At 36.8% G+C, this 21,653-nt stretch overlaps 2 protein-coding genes across 2 annotated transcripts in view; one reads left to right on the top strand and one right to left on the bottom strand.

Annotated features, from left to right (window-relative positions):
- The window catches only part of LOC107668853 (COMM domain-containing protein 6-like), a 9,086-nt gene extending 7,760 nt beyond the window's left edge, over positions 1 to 1,326 (bottom strand). The window contains exon 1 of the mRNA XM_016460873.1: positions 1,125 to 1,326. Within this exon, the coding sequence (XP_016316359.1) occupies positions 1,125 to 1,149 (25 nt within the window). The 5' untranslated portion in view covers positions 1,150 to 1,326. The remainder of the gene's footprint in view (positions 1 to 1,124) is intronic.
- Positions 1,327 to 1,988: 662 nt separating this feature from the next.
- LOC107668843 (MORC family CW-type zinc finger protein 3-like) lies at positions 1,989 to 20,703 on the top strand. The gene is made up of 20 exons (XM_016460857.1): positions 1,989 to 2,083; positions 3,571 to 3,643; positions 4,573 to 4,705; positions 5,944 to 6,167; positions 6,379 to 6,535; positions 6,669 to 6,816; positions 6,966 to 7,097; positions 7,318 to 7,437; positions 7,585 to 7,682; positions 10,385 to 10,483; positions 10,569 to 10,697; positions 12,096 to 12,170; positions 12,348 to 12,390; positions 12,482 to 12,589; positions 12,683 to 12,761; positions 12,838 to 12,901; positions 13,010 to 13,870; positions 14,879 to 15,191; positions 19,935 to 20,176; positions 20,298 to 20,703. Exons 1-20 carry the CDS (start codon positions 2,045 to 2,047, stop codon positions 20,434 to 20,436), a joined length of 3,276 nt encoding a protein of 1,091 aa, XP_016316343.1. The 5' UTR covers positions 1,989 to 2,044; the 3' UTR covers positions 20,437 to 20,703.
- The last annotated feature ends 950 nt before the right edge of the window (positions 20,704 to 21,653 follow it).

The following is a 21,653-nucleotide window of genomic DNA, read 5'->3' on the forward strand; positions in this document are numbered from 1 at the left end:
ACACCCATTAACGTAAACTACGCCAGAGCGCATACACACCTCACGCACCGGATGCCGTGCGTGCGCTCAAAGCAGTTGAACATAGTGGTGTATTAGAGGTAAAATATTATATAAATGCTGTTCGGTTTCTCGCACAAACCGATCGTTTCGTGTCTTAGGACATCAATGTGTCGTCAAGAGCCGCAGGGTTTAATTTGGATTTGGCTGTGCATGGTTTTTTTTTACTCTCATAGATTTTGTTACCATTGCCATGCATTATACGACTGATAGACTGCAACGGCTGGAGTTAAAAATCTCAGTTTGTGTTCTACTGAAGAAACAAAGTCACCTACATCTTGGATGCCCTGGGGGTAAGCAGATAAACATCAAATTTTCATTTTTGGGTGAACTATCCCTTTAACACACGTTGCTGCTTTGTAGTGATGTTATGTTCAACACGGAAGCTCCGAGGCTTGTATAAAGAAAAGAAAAAACACATTTCACATTGAAGCACTGTATCGGAGCTTTATTCGTTTTGAGAAAAGCACGTGATCTATGACGTCCGAAGTTTCACTCGCCTGAAAACCACGTGACTGCTTCAGTATCTGGTTCAGGTTCAAACGAAGCGATTCTCAGTGCTGTTTCCTTTACATTGTTACATTTTAATGTGTTAGCATTGTTTCTTTCATTTTTTATTTTATCGAAATGTATATATTGAGCTCAAAATGAACTTTGGCCATGAAATAACAGTCTAAGGACTGAGGCAGAGTTCAAATAAACAGATCATAGATTTCATTTATGAATTTATGTTTTATTTATTTTACTTATTTTAGTGCCAGTACACCGACACAAATGAATGACTTGGACAATAAACATTATTTATATAAAATATAATAAAACAGAATCAGTTGTAGAACCAGATGTGAAACCAGCGGCTGTAATGGAACATAACACTTTGGAAGTTGTTAGTCGTTTTTATGACCACTAGATGGCCGCAGAATAACCCGTTTTGAGAAGCTTCGAGTAATATACCTTTTCCCGATACAATTGTGTTGAAAGCTTCGCTGGTTCAGAACGCTTCACTTCGCCATCACTACTGCTTTGCTCTTTACATTTGCAAGAAAATAGTAACAAATTTTACTCACCAGTTGACAGATCCAATCCTAACATCTTCGACAACTATCGCAATATTTACTATAAGACTGCTGCATTCACCATATGTTAAAAGCGAGTCGTTAAATGCGAGACTGTTTTGAAAGCATCGGTCAATTAGTTTAGTCCAGTACTGTTTGTAATATCTACTTCTGTTAAAGCAGTTCCAGACCGGAAGTGATAGATCTCGTTCAGATTTCCTTTCAAAATAATAGTACGACAGTCGGTTGGTGTTATGAAGAAATAATTCAGAAAAATTAAAAGAAATATCTGAACAAAACAAGTGTACAAAAAAGGTTATCCAAGGTGCATCTTGGATATCCAAAGTAAATTCTCAATTAATCCATACATATTTTTAATTTATGTGAATGTCAATGAAAAATAATGAACCTATGTCCGGGATAATAAAAAGGAGAAATCTAGTTTAAAGTGCAAGTATCCAGTCCCCATCTTATCTAATGTAATCTCACAAAATGCCATCGAGTAAAGTCTACTTTCTTTGTTTGACATCTTCAATACTCATGAGTTAAACTTAATCTTTAAAAAAAAAAAAAAGTCTCAAAAAGCAATTTTTAAAAATCCTATATTTATTAGTCATAAATATCAAGAGTTACTTCATTTGACATGATATGTGCTTTTTCATTAAAAATGACAAAATGTCCTTTTAAAAGATAACTGAAAGACTAATATATAGCTAAACGGATAATACATGAAATAAATGCAAATATAATTATTATGTTATAATTATATTGTGGATATTGTCAAATTATTAATATTAATTCAATGTATGTAATGTTTGAGCTCTTATTTTGAAAATACTGTCTGTCAGTCCAACGACTATGGTCAGTCCTCCCGGATGTCGGAGGCACGTCTCTAGAAGTTTTGTATCGTCGCGGGGTTGTTCATATCAAGGATGGCTGTGCAAACGGAGAGAGGAATCCCGCTCAGTGCGGTATGAATATTTAATACATTTCTTTGTTCGACATGTGTAATTAACGCGTGCTAGTAAACACCGTGCTAATAGAAATGTAATGACTCATCCATGTGGATGCTGCACACTGGTGGTGGTTGAGCAGAGACCCCCCACATGATTGTAAAGTGCTTTGGGTGTACAGCAATACACAATAAACGTGCTATATAAATGCATCAATCATTCATTCATTCATTCATTTATGTAATGGTACTAGATATATTGAAAAGTTTACACGTTAACAATTTCTTACACTGTTAGCATGTCATTGACAGGCTGACGAACTATATGTCATCTTAAATAAACTCTGTTTTCACCTTAACAATGAACAACATAACGTTATATTTTCACAGTGCATTGAAAACGGTATATGATCGTTTAATGTCAGGATCATGCGTTTGTTTTGCTGTGACGTATGTGTTCGTCGTCCTATCAGAAAAGCTCAAAATCGGATATTATTTTCAGTTTCGTTTCTCTGCCAAATTGAAATGCCTAATCCAGCATAAATCCAGTTATGCATTCGTTCCAATTTAAAGACGCGACGCTCGCGTCTTTAGTCCATCAGCCCCTGGCTTTAGTGTGGTCTGTAGCTCACCCTTAAAAATAGCTGAGAAACAGCGGCTCCATAATGAAATGATAAACTAACATTTTTCAAACTTTGTATTTTCATAGTCCAGTACATTATCTGTCAGACCCCGGTGCCAGTTATAACTCTTTAAATAGACCATTTCAAAGGACTTTGTGTCCTAGGTGATTTTCAAATTAGATATTACTTTGATGCAGAGTTTAACTGTGCCATTTTATATTATAGATACATGACTTTGATATATTATACAAAAGAGAAGAAGCTATTCTTCAAACTTTCTGTTAAGTCCAGCATTCTGTGTAAATTCTTTACGTTCTGCGTAAAAATCTTCATGTTGTGAAAAAACACCCTTGAAAATCACCTTTCACTTTGTCAAAACCTGGCCCACCTTGGAAATCTGGTATTAGAAATGATAGTAAAAAAAGTAGAGATACTGATGATATGTACCTTATCAACACAATACCTTCTAAGCTCATGGCGGGCCTCTCATAGAAGGTTTAATGCATCATCAGTAAAAATGTTCTTAATAAAAAATGTAAGTTTTTACTTCTGTCTATTTATGTGTTTTTTTAAAAACCATTTTGAACAAGACTCATTAAAATCTTATGATTTATGAAGTGTTTTAAGGAAAGATCATGATTTTAAAAAATACCCTCATAATGAAATAAAACCTAGGTTCTTTTAAAACGCCAAACTAAAGAATTTTAAATCAAGCCAAAATGGAGGACAAACAAATAATGTTTAAACCCACAAATTGATAATATGAAGAAAAAATTATGTCAGATGACCAGATCCACTGCTTTATAAAACAGTGCATAGTTTCATAAAATTAATTTTTAGTGTTTTACTTATAAAGTTTCCTGTGTCTTTGATCATTTTATAGCTTAATCCAAAGTTCCTTCACACCAACTCCACCAGCCACACCTGGCCCTTCAGTGCTATTGCAGAGCTGATAGGTGAGCGAAACTATCGATATCTTCTGATATTGCTCATTGTGATAATATGTGTTTAGCAGTTTGGAACAATGGATGTGTGCCCTCAAGGGTTAGATTACTATGAACTTGTAACCTAGTTTCCCCACGTAAACATATCCCTGCCTATATTGGGAATGCTTGATGACATTTTGTACTGTGTGTAATGAATTATGAGAGTAATTTTATTGCATCTGATGTATTGCTTAAAGGGGTCATATGATGTTGCTAAAAAGAACATTATTTTGTGTATTTGGTGTAATGAAATGTGTTTATGCGGTTTAAGGTTCAAAAAACACATTATTTTCCACATACTGTACATTATTGTTTCTCCTCTATGCCCCGCCTTTCTGAAATGCGTAGATTCAGCACAGATCAGCTCTAGGCCTGACGGAGCAGATATCGTCCTCTTTTGGAAAACCAAACAAAGTAGTTTTGCTTTCACAATGAATCACACAGTGCCATCACGACATGGCGGCGGCAACAACAATACTACAGCGAGAATAAAAGTTACGCCTTCTTTCTTTGCGTGAACATTTGGGCGGCGTTATGCAAATCTTCCCACATAGTGACGTAGGTATGTGGGGGCGTGTTAGAACGAGCCGTTTTAGGTAGGCGTGGCTGACTCTTAACTTTTATAAAGAATATCTCTTTGGATTTGAGACTTTAGTCTTTGCAACTTTACAGATCTTCTTTATGCACCAAGAGCTTGTAACACTCCAAAGAGAAAGGAAAGATTGAAATCGCATCATATGACCCCTCTAAAGACAGCTAGCCAGGGGCAAATAAGGAAATAACAGACTAAATATGTTTCATTAGTGTTCAGCGCTACCTCAGTAGAGAGCAAAGTAGAGACTTTGAGTGCAAAGTCGAATAAATATGCATAATCTGATCATATATATTTTCTACCTTAGACAATGCTTACGACCCAGATGTGAGTGCCAAACAGTTTTGGATTGATAGGACGGCAATCAGAGGTCAAGACTGTCTAATTTTCATGGATAATGGAGCAGGAATGAATTACGATAAGATGTACAAAATGCTCAGGTGGGTGAGAACACAAACCAATGTTGACTAACATACATTTGGGTTACATGATCCTTAATAAATCATTCTAATATGCTGTTTTGGTACTTAAAGGGTTAGTTCACCCAAAAATAAAAAAAACGTGTCATTAATTACTCACCCTCATGTTGTTCCAAACCCGTAAAACCTTCATTCACCTTCGGAACCCAAATTAAGATATTTTTGATTAAATCTGAGAGCTCTCTGACCCTCCGTAGACAGCAATGCAACTGCAATGTTCCCAGGTCCAGAAATGTAACAAGGACATCGGTAAAACAGTCCATGTGACATCAGGGGTTCAACCGTAATTTTACGAAGCTACGAGAATACTTTTTGTGCGCAAAGAAAACAATAATAACATCATTTATTCAACAATTATTTACCGTTAGAGTTACCGTCTTCCGTCATTTTGGAGAGTACCCCAGAACGTAATCAACGTAATCAGCGTTGTTTACGTTCGGTAGACAGCGCGTGCATGCTGCACATAAACAATGCTGATTACGTTCTGGGGTACTCAGTTGCAGTTGCATTGCTGTCTATGGAGGGTCAGAGAGCTCTCAGATTTTATCAAAAATATCTTAATTTGTGTTCCGAAGATGAACGAAGGTCTTACGGGTTTGTAACGACATGAGGGTGAGTAATTAATGACAGAATTTTCATTTTTGAGTGAACTAACCCTTTAAAAGCCCTTTCTTATTATAATAGTTAATTGTTAACGAAGTGTGGAAAGTGTATTTTCTCAGGATTCTTTGATGAATAGAAAGTTTGAAGAACAGCATTTATTTAAAAAAGAAAAAGAATGCTTTTGTAACACTCTAAATGTCTTTTTTTGTATATATACACTTACCAATGTTCAGTAAGATTTTAAAACATTTTTCGGTCTCTTGCTGCATTTATTTGATAAAAAATACAGTAAAACCTGTAATATTGTGAAATAATATTAAAATTCCTTCAGAAATCATTGTAATATGCTAATATGGTGCTCAAGAAACATTTCCCATTATCAGTGTTGAAAACAGTTGCTTCTTAGTATTTTTGTTGGAACTGTAAATAATCAAGTTCAAAAGAGTAGCATTTATTTGAAATAGATTTTTTTCTTTGTATCATAGTAAAGTTTTAACTCACTTTTGATCAATTTAGGGCATCCTTGCTGGATAAAAGTATTAATTTCTTTTTAAAAAGTTTTACTATATAACATACTGTTTTCCTCTGCCTCTCAGTTTTGGCTTCAGTGACAAGGAGACTATAAACGGCCATGTCCCTGTGGGCCTCTACGGCAATGGATTCAAGTCTGGCTCCATGCGCTTAGGAAAGGACACCATTGTGTTTTCCAAGAATGGAGAGTCCATGTGTGTGGGCCTTCTGTCCCAGACGTATCTTCAGGAGATACATGTGGAGAATGTCATTGTACCCATTGTCTCATTCAAACGCATCGGACAGTCATATATCCTTACCTTCTTAATAAGCAAAGACAAGAGTAGGCCTAAATGAATGGACTACATAGGATATAATAGAATATTTGGCATGATATAAGAGATGAAGAGGGTATTAGAGAGATATTACATATAGTTTAATAATAAGTTTTTTTAGCTAAGAGTTTCAGCATATATTTATATTCTCAATTTGATGTCTGTATCCTTGACCTTTCCTCTCACTCCGACCTGAGTCACAACACGCGGCAAGTCTTCAAGATATCCTGCGCTACTCTCTGTTCCAGACGGAGGCGGAGCTTCTCTGTGAGCTCAATGCCATCAATGCACTCTATGACACAGAGTCCACAGGAACACGAATCATCATCTGGAACCTCCGCAAGTGAGAATCAAAAGATCTGCTGATATTGTAGATCAGAGCAGTGTTTTGTGTTGCTAGTGCCATTCTCTTGAGCTACCAGGCCCAGGAATGGATAGATTAAATGTTTCAGGAAATGTTTTTTTTTCTGCTACAGAACATCCACAGATAAATCTGAGTTTGACTTTGACACAGACCGCTATGACATCCAGATTCCATCTGAAGTATATGAGAGTGAAAAGGAGAAATACAAGCAACCGTCTCACTCATTTCAGTCAAGCCCAGAGAGCGACTTCTCCCTGCAGGTGAGTACTTCACACTCCTGTGCTGAGAAGGTCTAACACATTGCAGTCTACATATTGTATTACCGTTGTGTCTACTTCATTATGCATTACAGTTCACAGAGCATAACAGTAATACTGTATGTGTCTGTATTCATGTTCTCTTTTTGTAGGCATACTGTAGTATCCTATACTTGAAGCCCAGAATGCAGATCATCATTCGTGGACAGAAAGTGAAAACCCAGCTGATCTCTAAAAGCCTAGCAAACATTGTCAAGGATAAATACAAACCCAACTTTCTAAATGTATCCAACCAATCATATAGGTGCAAGATGTGATTTCCTGTTTCCCAAAGAAAACCTTATACATCATAACTATTTGAAATTTAGTTATTGGAAAAATAGGTGTTAACTTTTTAATGAAAGACAGAATAATTTGTTTTTTGAACATGAAAGCAACTTGACAGACCCACTCATTGAATACATACATTACATAGTGAGCTTTCCTTAAGTCTTTTCTTCTCAGAGAGAAAGCATTCCCATCATATTTGGCTACAACACAAAGAGCAAAGACCATTATGGAGTCATGATGTACCATAAAAACAGGCTCATCAAAGCCTATGAACGTGTTGGATGTCAAACCAAAGTAATTATTTAAATTTTTAATTTAATTTTTTGTGCCTAAACACCTCCTTTGCCACGTACTTTAGTGTGACAAAGTAATGTTTTATAGTTTATTATTTTTGCTACTTGGAGTATCTGAATGCAATTTCAATCTTGATTTTGCAATTAGGCAAATGAAAAAGGAGTGGGAGTCATTGCAGTGATTGAGTGCAACTTCCTTAAGCCAACACACAACAAGCAGGACTTTGACTACACAGAAGAGTACAGGTGAGAGTAATACTGTACAGGTGGATTGTAATGTTAGTTTAGAACCATTTAAGTGTAAGTTTACAATTATTGTTTTCTGTTAGTACAGGGGTGTCATACTCAGCTTCTAGAGAGCCACTGTCCGGCAGAGTTTAGCTCCAACCCTAATTAAACACACCTGATCCAGCTAAACAAAGTCTTTAGTAATGCTAGGCTGTGTCCGAAATCACTCCCTATACCCTAAAATAGGGCACTATTTAAGGGAATGGTCATTAGTAGTGGTGTCCGAAACCATAGTGGATGTTATTGAGTTATTCAATCCCATATTGCACCGTAATAAGGATTGTACAACTAATGTACACTCAATGGCTAGAGAATAGCCATAATGCACTGTGAGGGTTGGGCCGAATGAATACCTGTGTCTCGCCAGAAGATGGTGTATGCAGCTAAGTCATCCATCCATCCATCCACTTTTCAAACAGCTTGTCCAATGTGGGTACTGCGTAATATCAAACAGGTATAACATTTCTTTTTAATTGATTGTTAAACAGTGTAATTAAGGTTTTTACATGCTCGTTTCCATGACAGAGTTCAAAATAATAATAATAATAATAATACATCTTATTTATAGGTGCCTTTTGTGACACTAAAGGATACCTTACATGCAAATAAAACATGGAAAACAATTAACAAGCAACAATAAAATTCAAAGCCAGCATTAAAATCTTTACATCATCACGAGACATATAAAAAATCACCGGTATGCCTGCTTAAAAAGATGTGTTTTCAAACAAAATTTAAAAATAGGGAGAGAGTCACTATTACGAATGTTCTGTGGAAGCAAGTTCCACAGATGAGGAGCAGCATAGCTAAAAGTTCAAGATCCCATAGAAGCCAAATGCATCTGAGGAAGAACTAAAGAGAATGTAGAAGAGGATCTAAGAGTTTGAGAGTGAGTATATGTTGAAAGTAGTTCAGATAAGAAAGAAGAAGCCAGGTTAACCTATGTAATGCCTTATAAACAAGAAGCAACATTTTGAATTCAGTATTCTGTTTAACAGGAAGTTTTTGAAGAACAGGAAATATGTGTTCCATAGTAGGAGTTCTAGTAATTATTTGTGCATCTGAGTTTTGTACTAACTGTAACTTGTGTAAAAGTTTAAGAGGGAGACCATAAAACAGAGCATTGCAATAGTCAATACGTGAAGTGACAAGAGCGTGAACCATAATGACAGTGCTCCTTGTTGAGAGTGCTGGGCAGAGGTGATTAATGTTACGTATGTGATAATAAGCTGTCCGAGTAACCTTGTTAATATGTGCTTCAAAAGATTAAAAGTATTGAAAGATTAAAATTAAAAGTATTGCTTCAAAAGATTAAAAGAAGTATTGTTGAGGAGAACACCCAAGCTCTTAACCTGCATTGAAAGAGCTATTGTAAATACATTGATGCACAGAGAAATATTTCTGTTTTACTACTGTAAAGTTTAAGAAAATTAATTGAAAACCAAGCTTTATCTTCAGACAAACCGTTAAAAATAGAGGATGAAGGAAGTTCAGAAGTAGGTTTTGAGGATAAATAGAGCTTGGAGTCATTGGCGCAACAGTGAAAATGAATAGCATATTTCCTAAAAATGCTTCCAAGTGTCAGTAAATAAATGATAAATAACAAAGGGCCCGGAACTGATCCTTGTGGGACACCTGTAGTAATACGTGTTGACTTAGATTTAAACTGGTCTAGTTGAACAAATTGAGTATGACCAGAGAGATGAATCAAAAATCAAGAGGAATGAATATAGATATTGTCCTGAGTCAGACCCTACCAATAAGTCATTAGAAATTTTGACAGGGCAGTCTCAGTACTATGATAGGAACGAAAACCTGATTGAAATTGTTTGTATAGGTTATTCACTGAGAGATGATCATGAGCCGCAACAACGTTTTCCAGAATTTTAGATAAAAATGTCAAATTGGAGATAAATCTTTTCATTACTACTGGAGCTGCCAGTGTGCTTAGTTTCAAAAGATTATTATTGAAACTATTAAGATTAAGATTACCAAGCACAAACTATGCAAAAGTGACTGCACCTCCAGTGCACTCACTGTCCGAATTCTCTTACTCATCTCAGAGAGACACACTCAGGGTCTTGAATTCGCTCACTCGTTTTCATTCACTTTTTCAACTGGACTATATTAGTGGACTAATGTAGGGAATAGTGAATGAGGGTGTAAGGGGTGATTTTGAGCACAGCCCTAGAAACGTCCAAATAGGTGTGTTGCAGTTGGTTGGAGCTAAACTGTGCAGGAAAGTGGCCCTCCAGGAGCTGAGTTTGACACGTGTGTTAGTACATATAGAACTGTCTGGACCGTATACATACTGTATATGGTCAAATACATTATATAAATTCTGATGTTAACTGTATAACAAATATTTGCATTTAAATTGTTTTGACTAATTATGAATATCTTATTTTGTGAGCACATTTGCAATTCAGCGTTTGGTTTTTGATGAGGCAGGCAGGGTTACAATCAATTCAGGTAATTACAAGAATTGCCCAAACCCTTGTTAAGTTCTGTTCTCATACTGGACTGTTGAACTAAATGAACGAGCTCTTTTCTATTTGAGTTAATAACTAATTTTACAAGTTTTCAGGAGCAAATTTTGTTTTCTAAAACAAAAAATCAATAATATAGCAGTCTAAGCTGCTTATTATTTGTCCACACAGGAAAACCATGAACACTTTGGGTGTGAAACTGGAAGAGTATTGGAAAGCAATCTGCCATAAGAAGGGATTAAACACTACAGTACCTATGGAGGATATCCCGTTAGTATACACTCGCATGCAACTTCAAAACATTTCATTTCTTTCTTTTTCCATATATAACCCTTGTTCTTTGTTTAACATAAAGGAAGCGTCCTGATCAGAACTGGGTTCAGTGTGATTATTGTCTGAAATGGAGGAAACTTCCAGATGGCATTGACATGAATAAGCTCCCTGAAAAATGGTTCTGTCGATTAAATCCAGACCCCCAGTTCAGGTTTGTTTAATCTGGCTTTTCATTGTTTAGCTTGTAAAATGATTTACCTCCAGCAGGATTCAAGAAAAAGGAGAATAGGTCCTAGGAGAATTATAGAAGTAGTGACTTTTAGCCTACAGTTAAAGCAGTTGTAAGCTGTTTAAGAAGAGATACCATTGAAATGGATGTTCTGAGAAATCACATGTCTCTGTGACAGCCCAAGGCTCAGTAAAAAGGGAAGATGAAGTCTTGTGACTGTGGGTACATGCTGTGAAATTGGTATGACAAAAATGTACCATGCGCTAGCTATCTTAACTGTCTGTTGGAAAAAAAAGCAAAACAATTTCTTTTACAAATGACTTGCAGTTTTATTTTTCATCCACCAATATGGATCGACAATATGGATGTAATATCTTATTATTATTAATATTTAATTTGCACTGGAATGGTCTCTGTGACATCTCACGGGATCTGAGCAAAAAGTCTCACAATTTATTTCCAGAACATGATGCATGATGGGATACGCTTAGCCTCGAATACCGCACTGAAGCAGTGTGGATTTAGTGTACGTTAAGGGCACTGTGCTTTAGTGTTTCTAAGACCTGGGACAGTCGTGCACATTTACTTCCTGTTGTGTGCACACGCTCTCAGGTGGCCAAAACCACAAGTGTGGGTATATGGACAGGCCCTGTGTCCTTTTAATGATTGCTGAATTGAGCACGGAAGAAAAAATAATCAAAATCATCAGCGACCTTTTGTTTTATAGCTAGGCAAAAATATATGGTACTTGCTATTTTTAGTTGGTGATGTTTTTAGAAGTGGATGTTATCATTTTAGAGAATATTTACTGGTCAAATAAGAGATTGAATTGCTAACTTTTAGGAATGCACTTAGACTTTTTAACATCAGGAAAAAAAATTTTGTTTCAAGACCTTTGAAATGATAACAATTACTTAATCATCATAATTTAATGAATTACACCCATGGTTTTACTAATGGATTGGTAACTCAACAGTTTTTATATTTACATAACTGTAGTATATTACATTGTATTATATTTAATTGGTAATAAGTGTTTGGTTATGGGTTTTTATTATAATAAACTGAACATTATCATCCATTGGTATGGATGCTAATATAGTTATCGTTGGTGTGAACCAGACTTTCTTCTTTTTCAACAAAGCAGCCTATGACCATCTTACCTTTTTTTTCCTCATGGGGTTGCATCTTTGAACAGACATGATGTGTGAAAACACAAAAATTAATTTCAGTGCATTTGAGCAATGTACAGTATCATTTGTCTAAACATGCAATGTAGATTAGATATCGGTGATATTTATCAGCAAATGTAATTGTGTGTGTGTACGTGCAAAACTCTAAACATGTCGTAGCTCAAACAACTGTTCTTTCTACATCCAGGCGATGTGAAGAACCAGAAGAAGCTGAAGATTCTGAAGATGAAACTTCAGACTGCCTGAAAACATACAAACAGCAGTGAGTGAAAAAATGTGTTACAACTGTTTATTCATTTTATCTGAATGTGAATGGATTGTATTACCCAGAAAATTATTAAGATAAGCCAGTGATAAGATTAAGAAAATAAATCTGATATACCTAGGTGTCCAGAGGTGATATAGTCTGACACTGATGTTCTTTGTTATGTTGCCACAGTGAAAGAAACCTCAAAAAACAGCAGGAACAGCAAAGAACTCAGGTAATATCTTCTCAGGTAATCTTTCTGGATTTCTCCATCCAGTGGTGGTATTGCTTGTTATTCAGATGTCTTTTCTCTTGTTTGTAATTAGATGGAAGAAGCCAGGTTGAGGCAGGAACAGCAGAAAAATGCAGTGCTGTTTCAACAGAACGAGAATCTTAAAAGGAAAGTTGACCTTGTGCGTCAAATGTACCAAAAAGTAAGTTTTTGCTTTTTTTAACCAAAGCTTAGTTAAGCAAGTATAAGTTCCCAGAACATTTTGAAGTCTTGGTCTTCCCTTTTGTTTCCCTAGGGCCCTTCCTCACCCAGATCACCTACGACCTCTTTGACAGCAATGAGCCGTTTCAATTCAATGACCCTTTCACAGTCTGGTGAGGCCAAATTGTGTGTGCATTTTTATTTGATCCAGAATCTAAATTATGTTATTAATATTTTGTGTTTGAACAGCTTCTAGCCCCTCGGACAGCATGCCAGTGATTTCAAATGTCATGTCCCTCTCCACTCCTAAAGGGTACATCATTCTCATTCTTCCTTTCTCTCTTTTTACACATGTATTTCCATTTATTCTCTCGTAATTCTGTTTCTGCACACAACATGATTTCAAACCTGTCTTCTACAGAACAAAGAGAAGTCTTGGTTTATCCCAGAGCCAAACTGTAAAAAGAGCAAGAACATTACATGACTACTGTAGCATTACACCAGCAGGTAGTCCATCAACATCCGCAGCTACATCAGATGTCATAACCTCACCTTTGGAGATCGCAGACGATGATGGTAATGAAGTTGATGAAAACAATGTCGAGAGCAGTGACTACGATGATGTTGTTATTGATGAGACCCACAGCACGCCAAGACCCAAACCCTTTGACCTTTCTAAGGTGAAGATGGAAAAAAAGACAAGCGAAGATGCACCAGGATTATATATGGACTGCAGTGATCAAGCTTCCATGGAAACTGAAAACACCGGAAAGGAAACAATGGAGGCATCGACTTCCAGTGGCCAAACAAGCATAACAACCCAAACAGAGCGTTTCATTGTCAAGGCGGAGAAAGACGAGCAGATAAGAAAGGAAGAAGGTGAGATCAAGAAGGAAGAGACTGAGAATGATGCGAGAAGGATGGAACAGAGTGCTACTAAGGTGGAAAGCAGGAAAAGTAACGATACAGAAATCCCCATGGAGATAGAGAGATATAGTAGCGTAAAAGTTTCCAGACCAAATCTTGAAGAAATAGAGGAGATACCTAAGGAGAATAAGATCAGTTTTGAACAACATGCAAAGTCAGATGTAGAAAACCAGGAAGGTATGACATCAACTTCCAAGGCCTCACTTTTTTCTGACATAGAAATAGACCTTATGCCAACACGTGAAGCACAGAAGCAACAGGATAACCTGCTAGATCTTCTAGAGGCCACAGCCCAGGAGAGAGATGAATTCAGAGAGCAAGCTCAGGAGAAAGAAATCAAACTTTTAAATCTCACCATAAAGAAGGACTGCAGCCATCAGAGCATCCAGAAAGGGTACATCATTCTCATTCTTCCTTTCTCTCTTTTTACACATGTATTTCCATTTATTCTCTCGTAATTCTGTTTCTGCACACAACATGATTTCAAACCTGTCTTCTACAGAACAAAGAGAAGTCTTGGTTTATCCCAGAGCCAAACTGTAAAAAGAGCAAGAACATTACATGACTACTGTAGCATTACACCAGCAGGTAGTCCATCAACATCCGCAGCTACATCAGATGTCATAACCTCACCTTTGGAGATCGCAGACGATGATGGTAATGAAGTTGATGAAAACAATGTCGAGAGCAGTGACTACGATGATGTTGTTATTGATGAGACCCACAGCACGCCAAGACCCAAACCCTTTGACCTTTCTAAGGTGAAGATGGAAAAAAAGACAAGCGAAGATGCACCAGGATTATATATGGACTGCAGTGATCAAGCTTCCATGGAAACTGAAAACACCGGAAAGGAAACAATGGAGGCATCGACTTCCAGTGGCCAAACAAGCATAACAACCCAAACAGAGCGTTTCATTGTCAAGGCGGAGAAAGACGAGCAGATAAGAAAGGAAGAAGGTGAGATCAAGAAGGAAGAGACTGAGAATGATGCGAGAAGGATGGAACAGAGTGCTACTAAGGTGGAAAGCAGGAAAAGTAACGATACAGAAATCCCCATGGAGATAGAGAGATATAGTAGCGTAAAAGTTTCCAGACCAAATCTTGAAGAAATAGAGGAGATACCTAAGGAGAATAAGATCAGTTTTGAACAACATGCAAAGTCAGATGTAGAAAACCAGGAAGGTATGACATCAACTTCCAAGGCCTCACTTTTTTCTGACATAGAAATAGACCTTATGCCAACACGTGAAGCACAGAAGCAACAGGATAACCTGCTAGATCTTCTAGAGGCCACAGCCCAGGAGAGAGATGAATTCAGAGAGCAAGCTCAGGAGAAAGAAATCAAACTTTTAAATCTCACCATAAAGAAGGACTGCAGCCATCAGAGCATCCAGACAGATCCATCAGAAGAACAGCACTATAAGACTCTCTACTTGCAGGCCACCCAGTCCATCAACGAGCTTACGCAAGAGAGGGATGAGCTAAAAGTGAAACAGGAGGTGTTGTTGCAAAGCAAAGCTGAAAAAGAGGCACAGGATGAGGCTAAGAATGAGGAACACTCATCAACAACGAGCATTTTTGAAAATGTAGATGATGAAATGGCTCTTCAAGTGGACTTTCTTCTAAGAGAGCTGGACAATCGCAACACTGAATGCAATGAACTGAGAATTAAGGTGAGAAACTGGTAGTTTTGACTCCCTAAATTCTTGTAACTAAAAAGAAATGACAGTAGTCTCTGCTGAAAAGACCAGCATGAATTTTTGAGCCAGCTTAGTACAATTTTGATGCTGTTAAAGGTTAGTTCACCAAAAAAAAAAATCTGTCATAATTTATGAACCTCATGATGTTCCAAATCTATATGACTTAAATTAAAATAATGTTTATAAACCATATATAATTAATTACGTTGCTTAAACAATTAAAAACAAAACAGCATCATGTATGTATGTACAGTTTAATACAAAGGACCGAAAACCAATCACAAAGAGTACTTCCTTCATTTAAAAATATGAGATGCAGCGGGATGCAGAAAAACTGCCATAAAGTCTTGAGACATGTTTTTTAAAAGTTGAACTTCAAACATTCATTTTACATGGCTTTCTAATAGGGGTGTAACGGTTCGCAAAATTCATGGTTCGGTAATTGCTTACGTCACAATGTTGGAAATATTTCTGTTTTAAACCATGAAGGTGAGCCAATGGATATCACACAAGCAACATGCAAACTTTGCGCAAGAGTTATGCCGGTGAACGTCTTAATCTCAGTCAATGCAGAAAGTAAAAACGGAATGACGGCGTAATGACAGAGCTTTCGGCATCTGCACCACATATTCTCTCAGAGATGACGAGAGACGAATCTACTTCTACATATGCTGATAATGGTATATAGCTAACTGATTTAATTTATTCCTTTTATATTTCTCTTGTGGCCCGTACATAGTAAAAAAACAAAATAAGAAATGCATTTTGTGTTAAACTGGTTGTTTTTGAAAGTCGGTGCTTGAAATAAAGCTTTTTATTTCATTGATTTTTATTGATGACTGCCGTGTTAATATTTTTCTAATTATAGGCATATAATTCATTGTATAATAGACCTGTTTTAAAAGACCTTTTTTTACAACACGGTAATTGAGAAGTAAATAGTTATCTATTTTGTTATCCTCGCAACGCGTCAGTTATGTGGTAATATTGCGGAGCAAATTAATTGTAATTTTAATTTAATAATAAAAGTAACTTCATAATAATAATTGGTAGGGATGTAACGATTCACTCAACTCACGATTCGATTTTCTCACAAATATTTATTTATTTTTTACAAAATGAGATTGAATACATTATACAGTAAATGAAAAGGTGTCCTTTTATTAGGCTATTGCTGCACGTTTCTTTGTGAAATTTAAATATAACAAAACCAAATTGAAATTTTAAAACAAACCCCAAATCAAATAAGTTACACAAATAAAATAAATATCTTCATATAAACAAAGGCTTTGTCTCTGCTCTTTCCATTAAAAATTAAGAGGCAACCACTGCATTTTAATCATCATCCAAACAAAGATGCAGCATACATGTAGCATGAGAAGTTTTTAATCTAAATTAGACTGTGTAATTTCGAAAATTTGAAGCAAAAACAGAATGGTCTGACTTCAGTTTTGTGAAACTATACTACATAAAACATCTGAACAAAAAAGCAGATGAGCTGAATGAGACGCAGATTCACTTTCTGCCAGCAGGTGGCGCTTATGAACAGCAATGATAGTGTTTCCTGGGTTACCGCTGTAAACAAAGCAGAGCTGTGCTTATGAACACTACTTTAATATGCATCGTTCAGAGGCAAGATGAAAAGAAAATACCACGTGAACTTCGTAAATACCACGTAAAAAACCTCGTTTGGGCTGCCTTGTTGAGAGCAGTGGCACTGAGAACATTATATTTCACACACTTTAAGTTCTTTTATTTTCCAGATGTTGATAGGATTAGTCCAACAAATCAAAAGCGAAAGCCTCGTACCGAACGGTTCAATACGAATACATGTATCGTTACAGCCCTACTTTCTAAGCATGCGGCTCTCTTGTATGAGACGTGAGTGCAACGGTGATTGATGTCCCTCTGGAAAATGCACAAAATATGCGTTGTGTGAACGGCTTGGTTTCAGTTTTGACGTAAACAACATCATCTCCACATTGATGTTCTCTTTTTCCGCAATAATTTGAATGAACACCACATCCAGTGGGTTCAACTGGATAGGCTAAAAAAAAAAAACATTAAAATGCAATGGCACTTACATCGTCATCGCATCTTGTGTGCCACTGATATGGCTGCCTGACGCGCACATAAAATTCGAATGCAACATTTTTACATTCGAATGTGGATTTTTATTTTCAATTCGATGAATATTCGAAATTCAGAATTTGTTTTGACAGCCCTAGCTGGAAATCACTCAGGTTTAATTAAAAAAAATCTCAATTTGTGTTTTGAATATGAATGAATGTTTTACGTTTTTTAAAAGACATGAGGGTGAGTAAATAATTACAGAATTTTTTTCTGTCACCATTTTTGGGTGAACTAACCATTATACTACTGAAGCTGACTGACCATGAAAGCCTTGCTAGTTAAGATAGTTAAAGGGAAGTCTCAGCCTCAGACGTCACGCCCATGAACCGTTGGCTGAACGTCTGATGCAGTCAGTCTTAAGGTCTGGCTACGTGAGACTAGTTAAAGGGATAGTTCACCCAAAAATTTAAATTCTGTCATTAATTGACCGTTCGCAAAGACCCGCCATCCTTAGTTACTGTTGCCATCCCCGACAAACAATGCCGCTCTCGCACTACAAATCATGTTCTCACGCAGTGAAAAATACATCTCAGAGCAAAGAGGAAACTAACAACACACCGAAAGACAAGACAGTGCAGGTTACTTCTGGTATCAAACAAGGTATCAGGACTCTCAGTTTATAAATTGTCATTTTTACAGAAATTCAAACAATAAATACCGTTTTGTGGATCTTTAATGTGTCGTGACAGATCACTGTATTGCCTCAGTTCAAACACGTGAACCGATCGTCTTTTCATATTTACTTAAAGCACGAAATGAACATGAATAAACATCAGAAAGTATTTTATTTCAACCGTGGAACACACCATTTTTCAAGTTTAAGTCCGCCGAAGTTAATCTACTCTCCTGTCTGATTTGTGATAAAGGCTAGAAGGGATACAGCTGCAGCTACTGGGCATGTCCATTTACATATTTTCCGAGCCAACAATATAATGTGAAACCTATGAAAATGGTTTTAAAAAGCACATGGTGCCATAGTTTCATCATTTTACAGGTTTGAATTGACCGTCTTTTTGCAGTAAAGGACCTGTCATAGTTTAACGAGTGAGAAGATGACATGAAGCGACGCGAGGTTAGCTGCATTGAAAACAGATGAGCGCACGTGCATATACAGCTCCAATTCAGGGCAAAGTTCATGGGATTTTGTCCACAGAATGATAAGAGCACACGTTTTAACATATTTTATTATTTAACTCCGTATTTTAACATAAGTGCTGCAAGCCATGCATAGAGCGCAAAACATGTACTTTAAAGGAATTCCTTAGCTTATTACCATTACTGTGGCAGCCAACAACAGCACAGTTTAACCCTCCGCACATTTTTATATTTAGTTTATATTGAAAATGTCTCAATTCAATCAATCTTTTTTACCCCGTTTTAACATGGATTTCTATGGAGACCGGCCGTAGCTGTAGGGCAAGATGGCGGATGGCAGCGGCGGCACATAATATCCGCGGTTTGATTGGTCACTCAGATCGCCTGTCAATCAAGCTCTTTGCAAACGGTCAATTACTCGCCCTAATGTTGTTCCAAACCCATAAGACCTTCATTCATCTTTCTTCACAAATTAAGATATTTTTGATGAAATCCGAGAGCTTTGACTCTCCATAGACAGAAAGGGTCCTACCACATTCAAGGCCCAGAAAGGTACCAAAAACATCGACAAAATAGTCCATGTGACATCAGTGGTTCAACCGTAATTATGAAGATACAAGAATACATTTTGTGCACAGAAAAAAAAACAAAAATAATTACTTTATTCACCAATTGTTCTCCCCCGAGTTACCGTCTTTCGCCATTATTGAGAGTACCAAGACACATGTGCATGCTTTCCTCTGCTTGTAAACAAGACGCAGTATCACACGCATGTGTCGTGGTACTCTATAATGGCAGAAGACGGTAACTCGAATAAAGTCGTAATTTTTTTTTTTTTTGGCACACAAAAAGTATTATCGTAGCTTCATAAAATTACGGCTGAACCACTTGAACATGGTAGGACGCTTGCTGTCTATGGAGGGTCAGAAATAGGCCTGTCACGATAACAACTTTTTGTTGTGCGATACATTGCCCCAACAAGGCCATGTCTGCAGATAAAACTTTTTTTTTGTAGAAGCATTTTTTTAATTTGAACTAGCACCTCATGACTACACCACGTTATGTACGAGAAGCTGCAAAAGACACAGGCGCAAGTGGAATGTACAAAACATGGTGACATTCATTTTTAAGTAAATATAATGGGCAATATATTGCGTCACCAAAAATGATTGAGGTCATGTTCTTATATTGCGCGATAAGTCGATATATTGATTATATACGACAGGCCTAGGCAGAAAGCTCTCGGATTTCATCAAAAATATCTTAATTTGTCTTCCGAAGATAAACGAAGGTCTTGCGAATTTGGAATGACACGAGGGTGAGTAATTAATGACAAAATTTTCATTTTTAGGTGAACTATCCCTTTAAGAGGCATGATGGGGAGCTGGTCTTTTCTGCAGGGATGGCCATTATTTGATGAGTCATGCTTTAACTATTTTTTTTTTCTTTATTTCATTCTTTACTAACCACAAATTGTATACTCAAAAGTTGGAGAGCTTGGAGCAGGAGAAAGCTCACTGCGAACAGTTGCAGAAGGAAGTAGAAGAGCTGAGGAAACAAAGAGAGGCGTGGAGCAATGCAAGAGAGCAAGAGACTCTGAAGGACAGTAACACTAGTTCAGAACAAACATGCAGCGCAAGAACAGCTGCAAACCTTGTGAATGGGATCAAAAAGGAAGGAGAGAGCAGTGAAAGACCTGTGGCGGGAGAGAACGCAGTGTCACCGGCCAAGTAAGAGCTTTGTTGACTTGTTTCAAAGGTTTTCAGTGGTATGTGGCCTTTCTGTACATGCTCATTAGGAGTCACGTTTTGATGCACATATATAAATCTGCTCTCTCTCTTCTGTCATCAGGTTGAGGGAGCTGCGGTGCAGCATCGCCCGTTTATTGGTCACTTTTGTTCCTGCCTTGGACCTCGACCAAGTGAACTATGACTGTGACGTCATAGATGAGATTTTAAACCAGGTCATACAGGAGATTTCCCCCTCTTAGACCACCTTTACTTAAAGCCAGTTGCCAAAGTGTTCAGCCTAGGTTATTGTTTTGTGCATGGTGACAAAATGTTCAAATTTTATTCCACTCTGAAAACATAATATTAAATTGTTACGTTTTATTTATTTACATGTTTTTCCTGATTAACACTTGCAGTTCTTTGGGCAAGTTTTACATTCTTTTATACATTCGTGTTCTTTTAGTCACTGGAATAGAAATAACTTGTTTCAAGAATAAAGTTTGACCTTTATGTCAAAAAACTTTATGCTTTATTGCTTACAAATGTTTAAGGTTTCTGTAATTTTTCTGATATGCAATTGTTTGTCTTTCTAATACACAATAATTCTTATGCACAGTTGTGAGTGGATAAAAGCTGTAGTAAATGCTACTCAAATTGTGTACAGGCAGTTCTGTGTATAATATTGTACATAATGCTGTTTTTGAAAAAAGTTAAATATAAAATACATTTTATACTTTGATTAAAAATTGTTCTTTCTGTATTTCTGAATGTGGTCATGTATGTATTTTAAAGTAACTTTTAGTTGCATGGGTGAGAGGTTGTTTATTTGATCAGATTAGTTGTGACGTTTTCTGGTAATATCTGGCAATACTGCCCCTGAACCTTTAACCCTCTGGTATTGTTACTTTGGGTGTCGCACTAGTGTTGTTCGTGGTCAAAACTGACTGGAGACCATGATTGTAATAATAATAATAATTTTATTTTAATTAAATTTATTAAATGTCATTTCAATAATGTTTTTATATATTTGGTATTTTGCGGGGATTTGTTATTACTATAACAATATTCATAATTATGGACCATTTATTTCTGTATAAAATGTACAAAAAATATTAGTCATGTGATGTCACTCTATAACAGCATGGCTTAGAATTGTCCGTAGACATGTGGCCACAGGCCAAGTAACCATATTATAAGTGGAATAATTGCATAATAATGTGCATTTTTTTTTTCTAATAATTCAACAGCCTGACGCCAATTATTTGTATGTGTTGTTCATGTTCAGGTGGGATATGGCCTGGGGGAAGAACTTCTTGTGTGTGGCTGTTTTGGTGCTCAGTGCTCTGTAGCGCCGGCCAGGGGGCAACAGTTCGAAGAAGAAGTGTATGGCGTTATTTTAATGACAAATGTCGAGAGCGCATTATTGTAGCGCGAAAGCACATTAATACAATGCGCGAGCGCGAATCTCTCTGCTCGC

This window comes from Sinocyclocheilus anshuiensis, unplaced genomic scaffold, assembly GCF_001515605.1.
Source record: "Sinocyclocheilus anshuiensis isolate Anshui unplaced genomic scaffold, SAMN03320099.WGS_v1.1 scaffold136, whole genome shotgun sequence".
Taxonomy (NCBI): Eukaryota; Metazoa; Chordata; class Actinopteri; order Cypriniformes; family Cyprinidae; genus Sinocyclocheilus; species Sinocyclocheilus anshuiensis.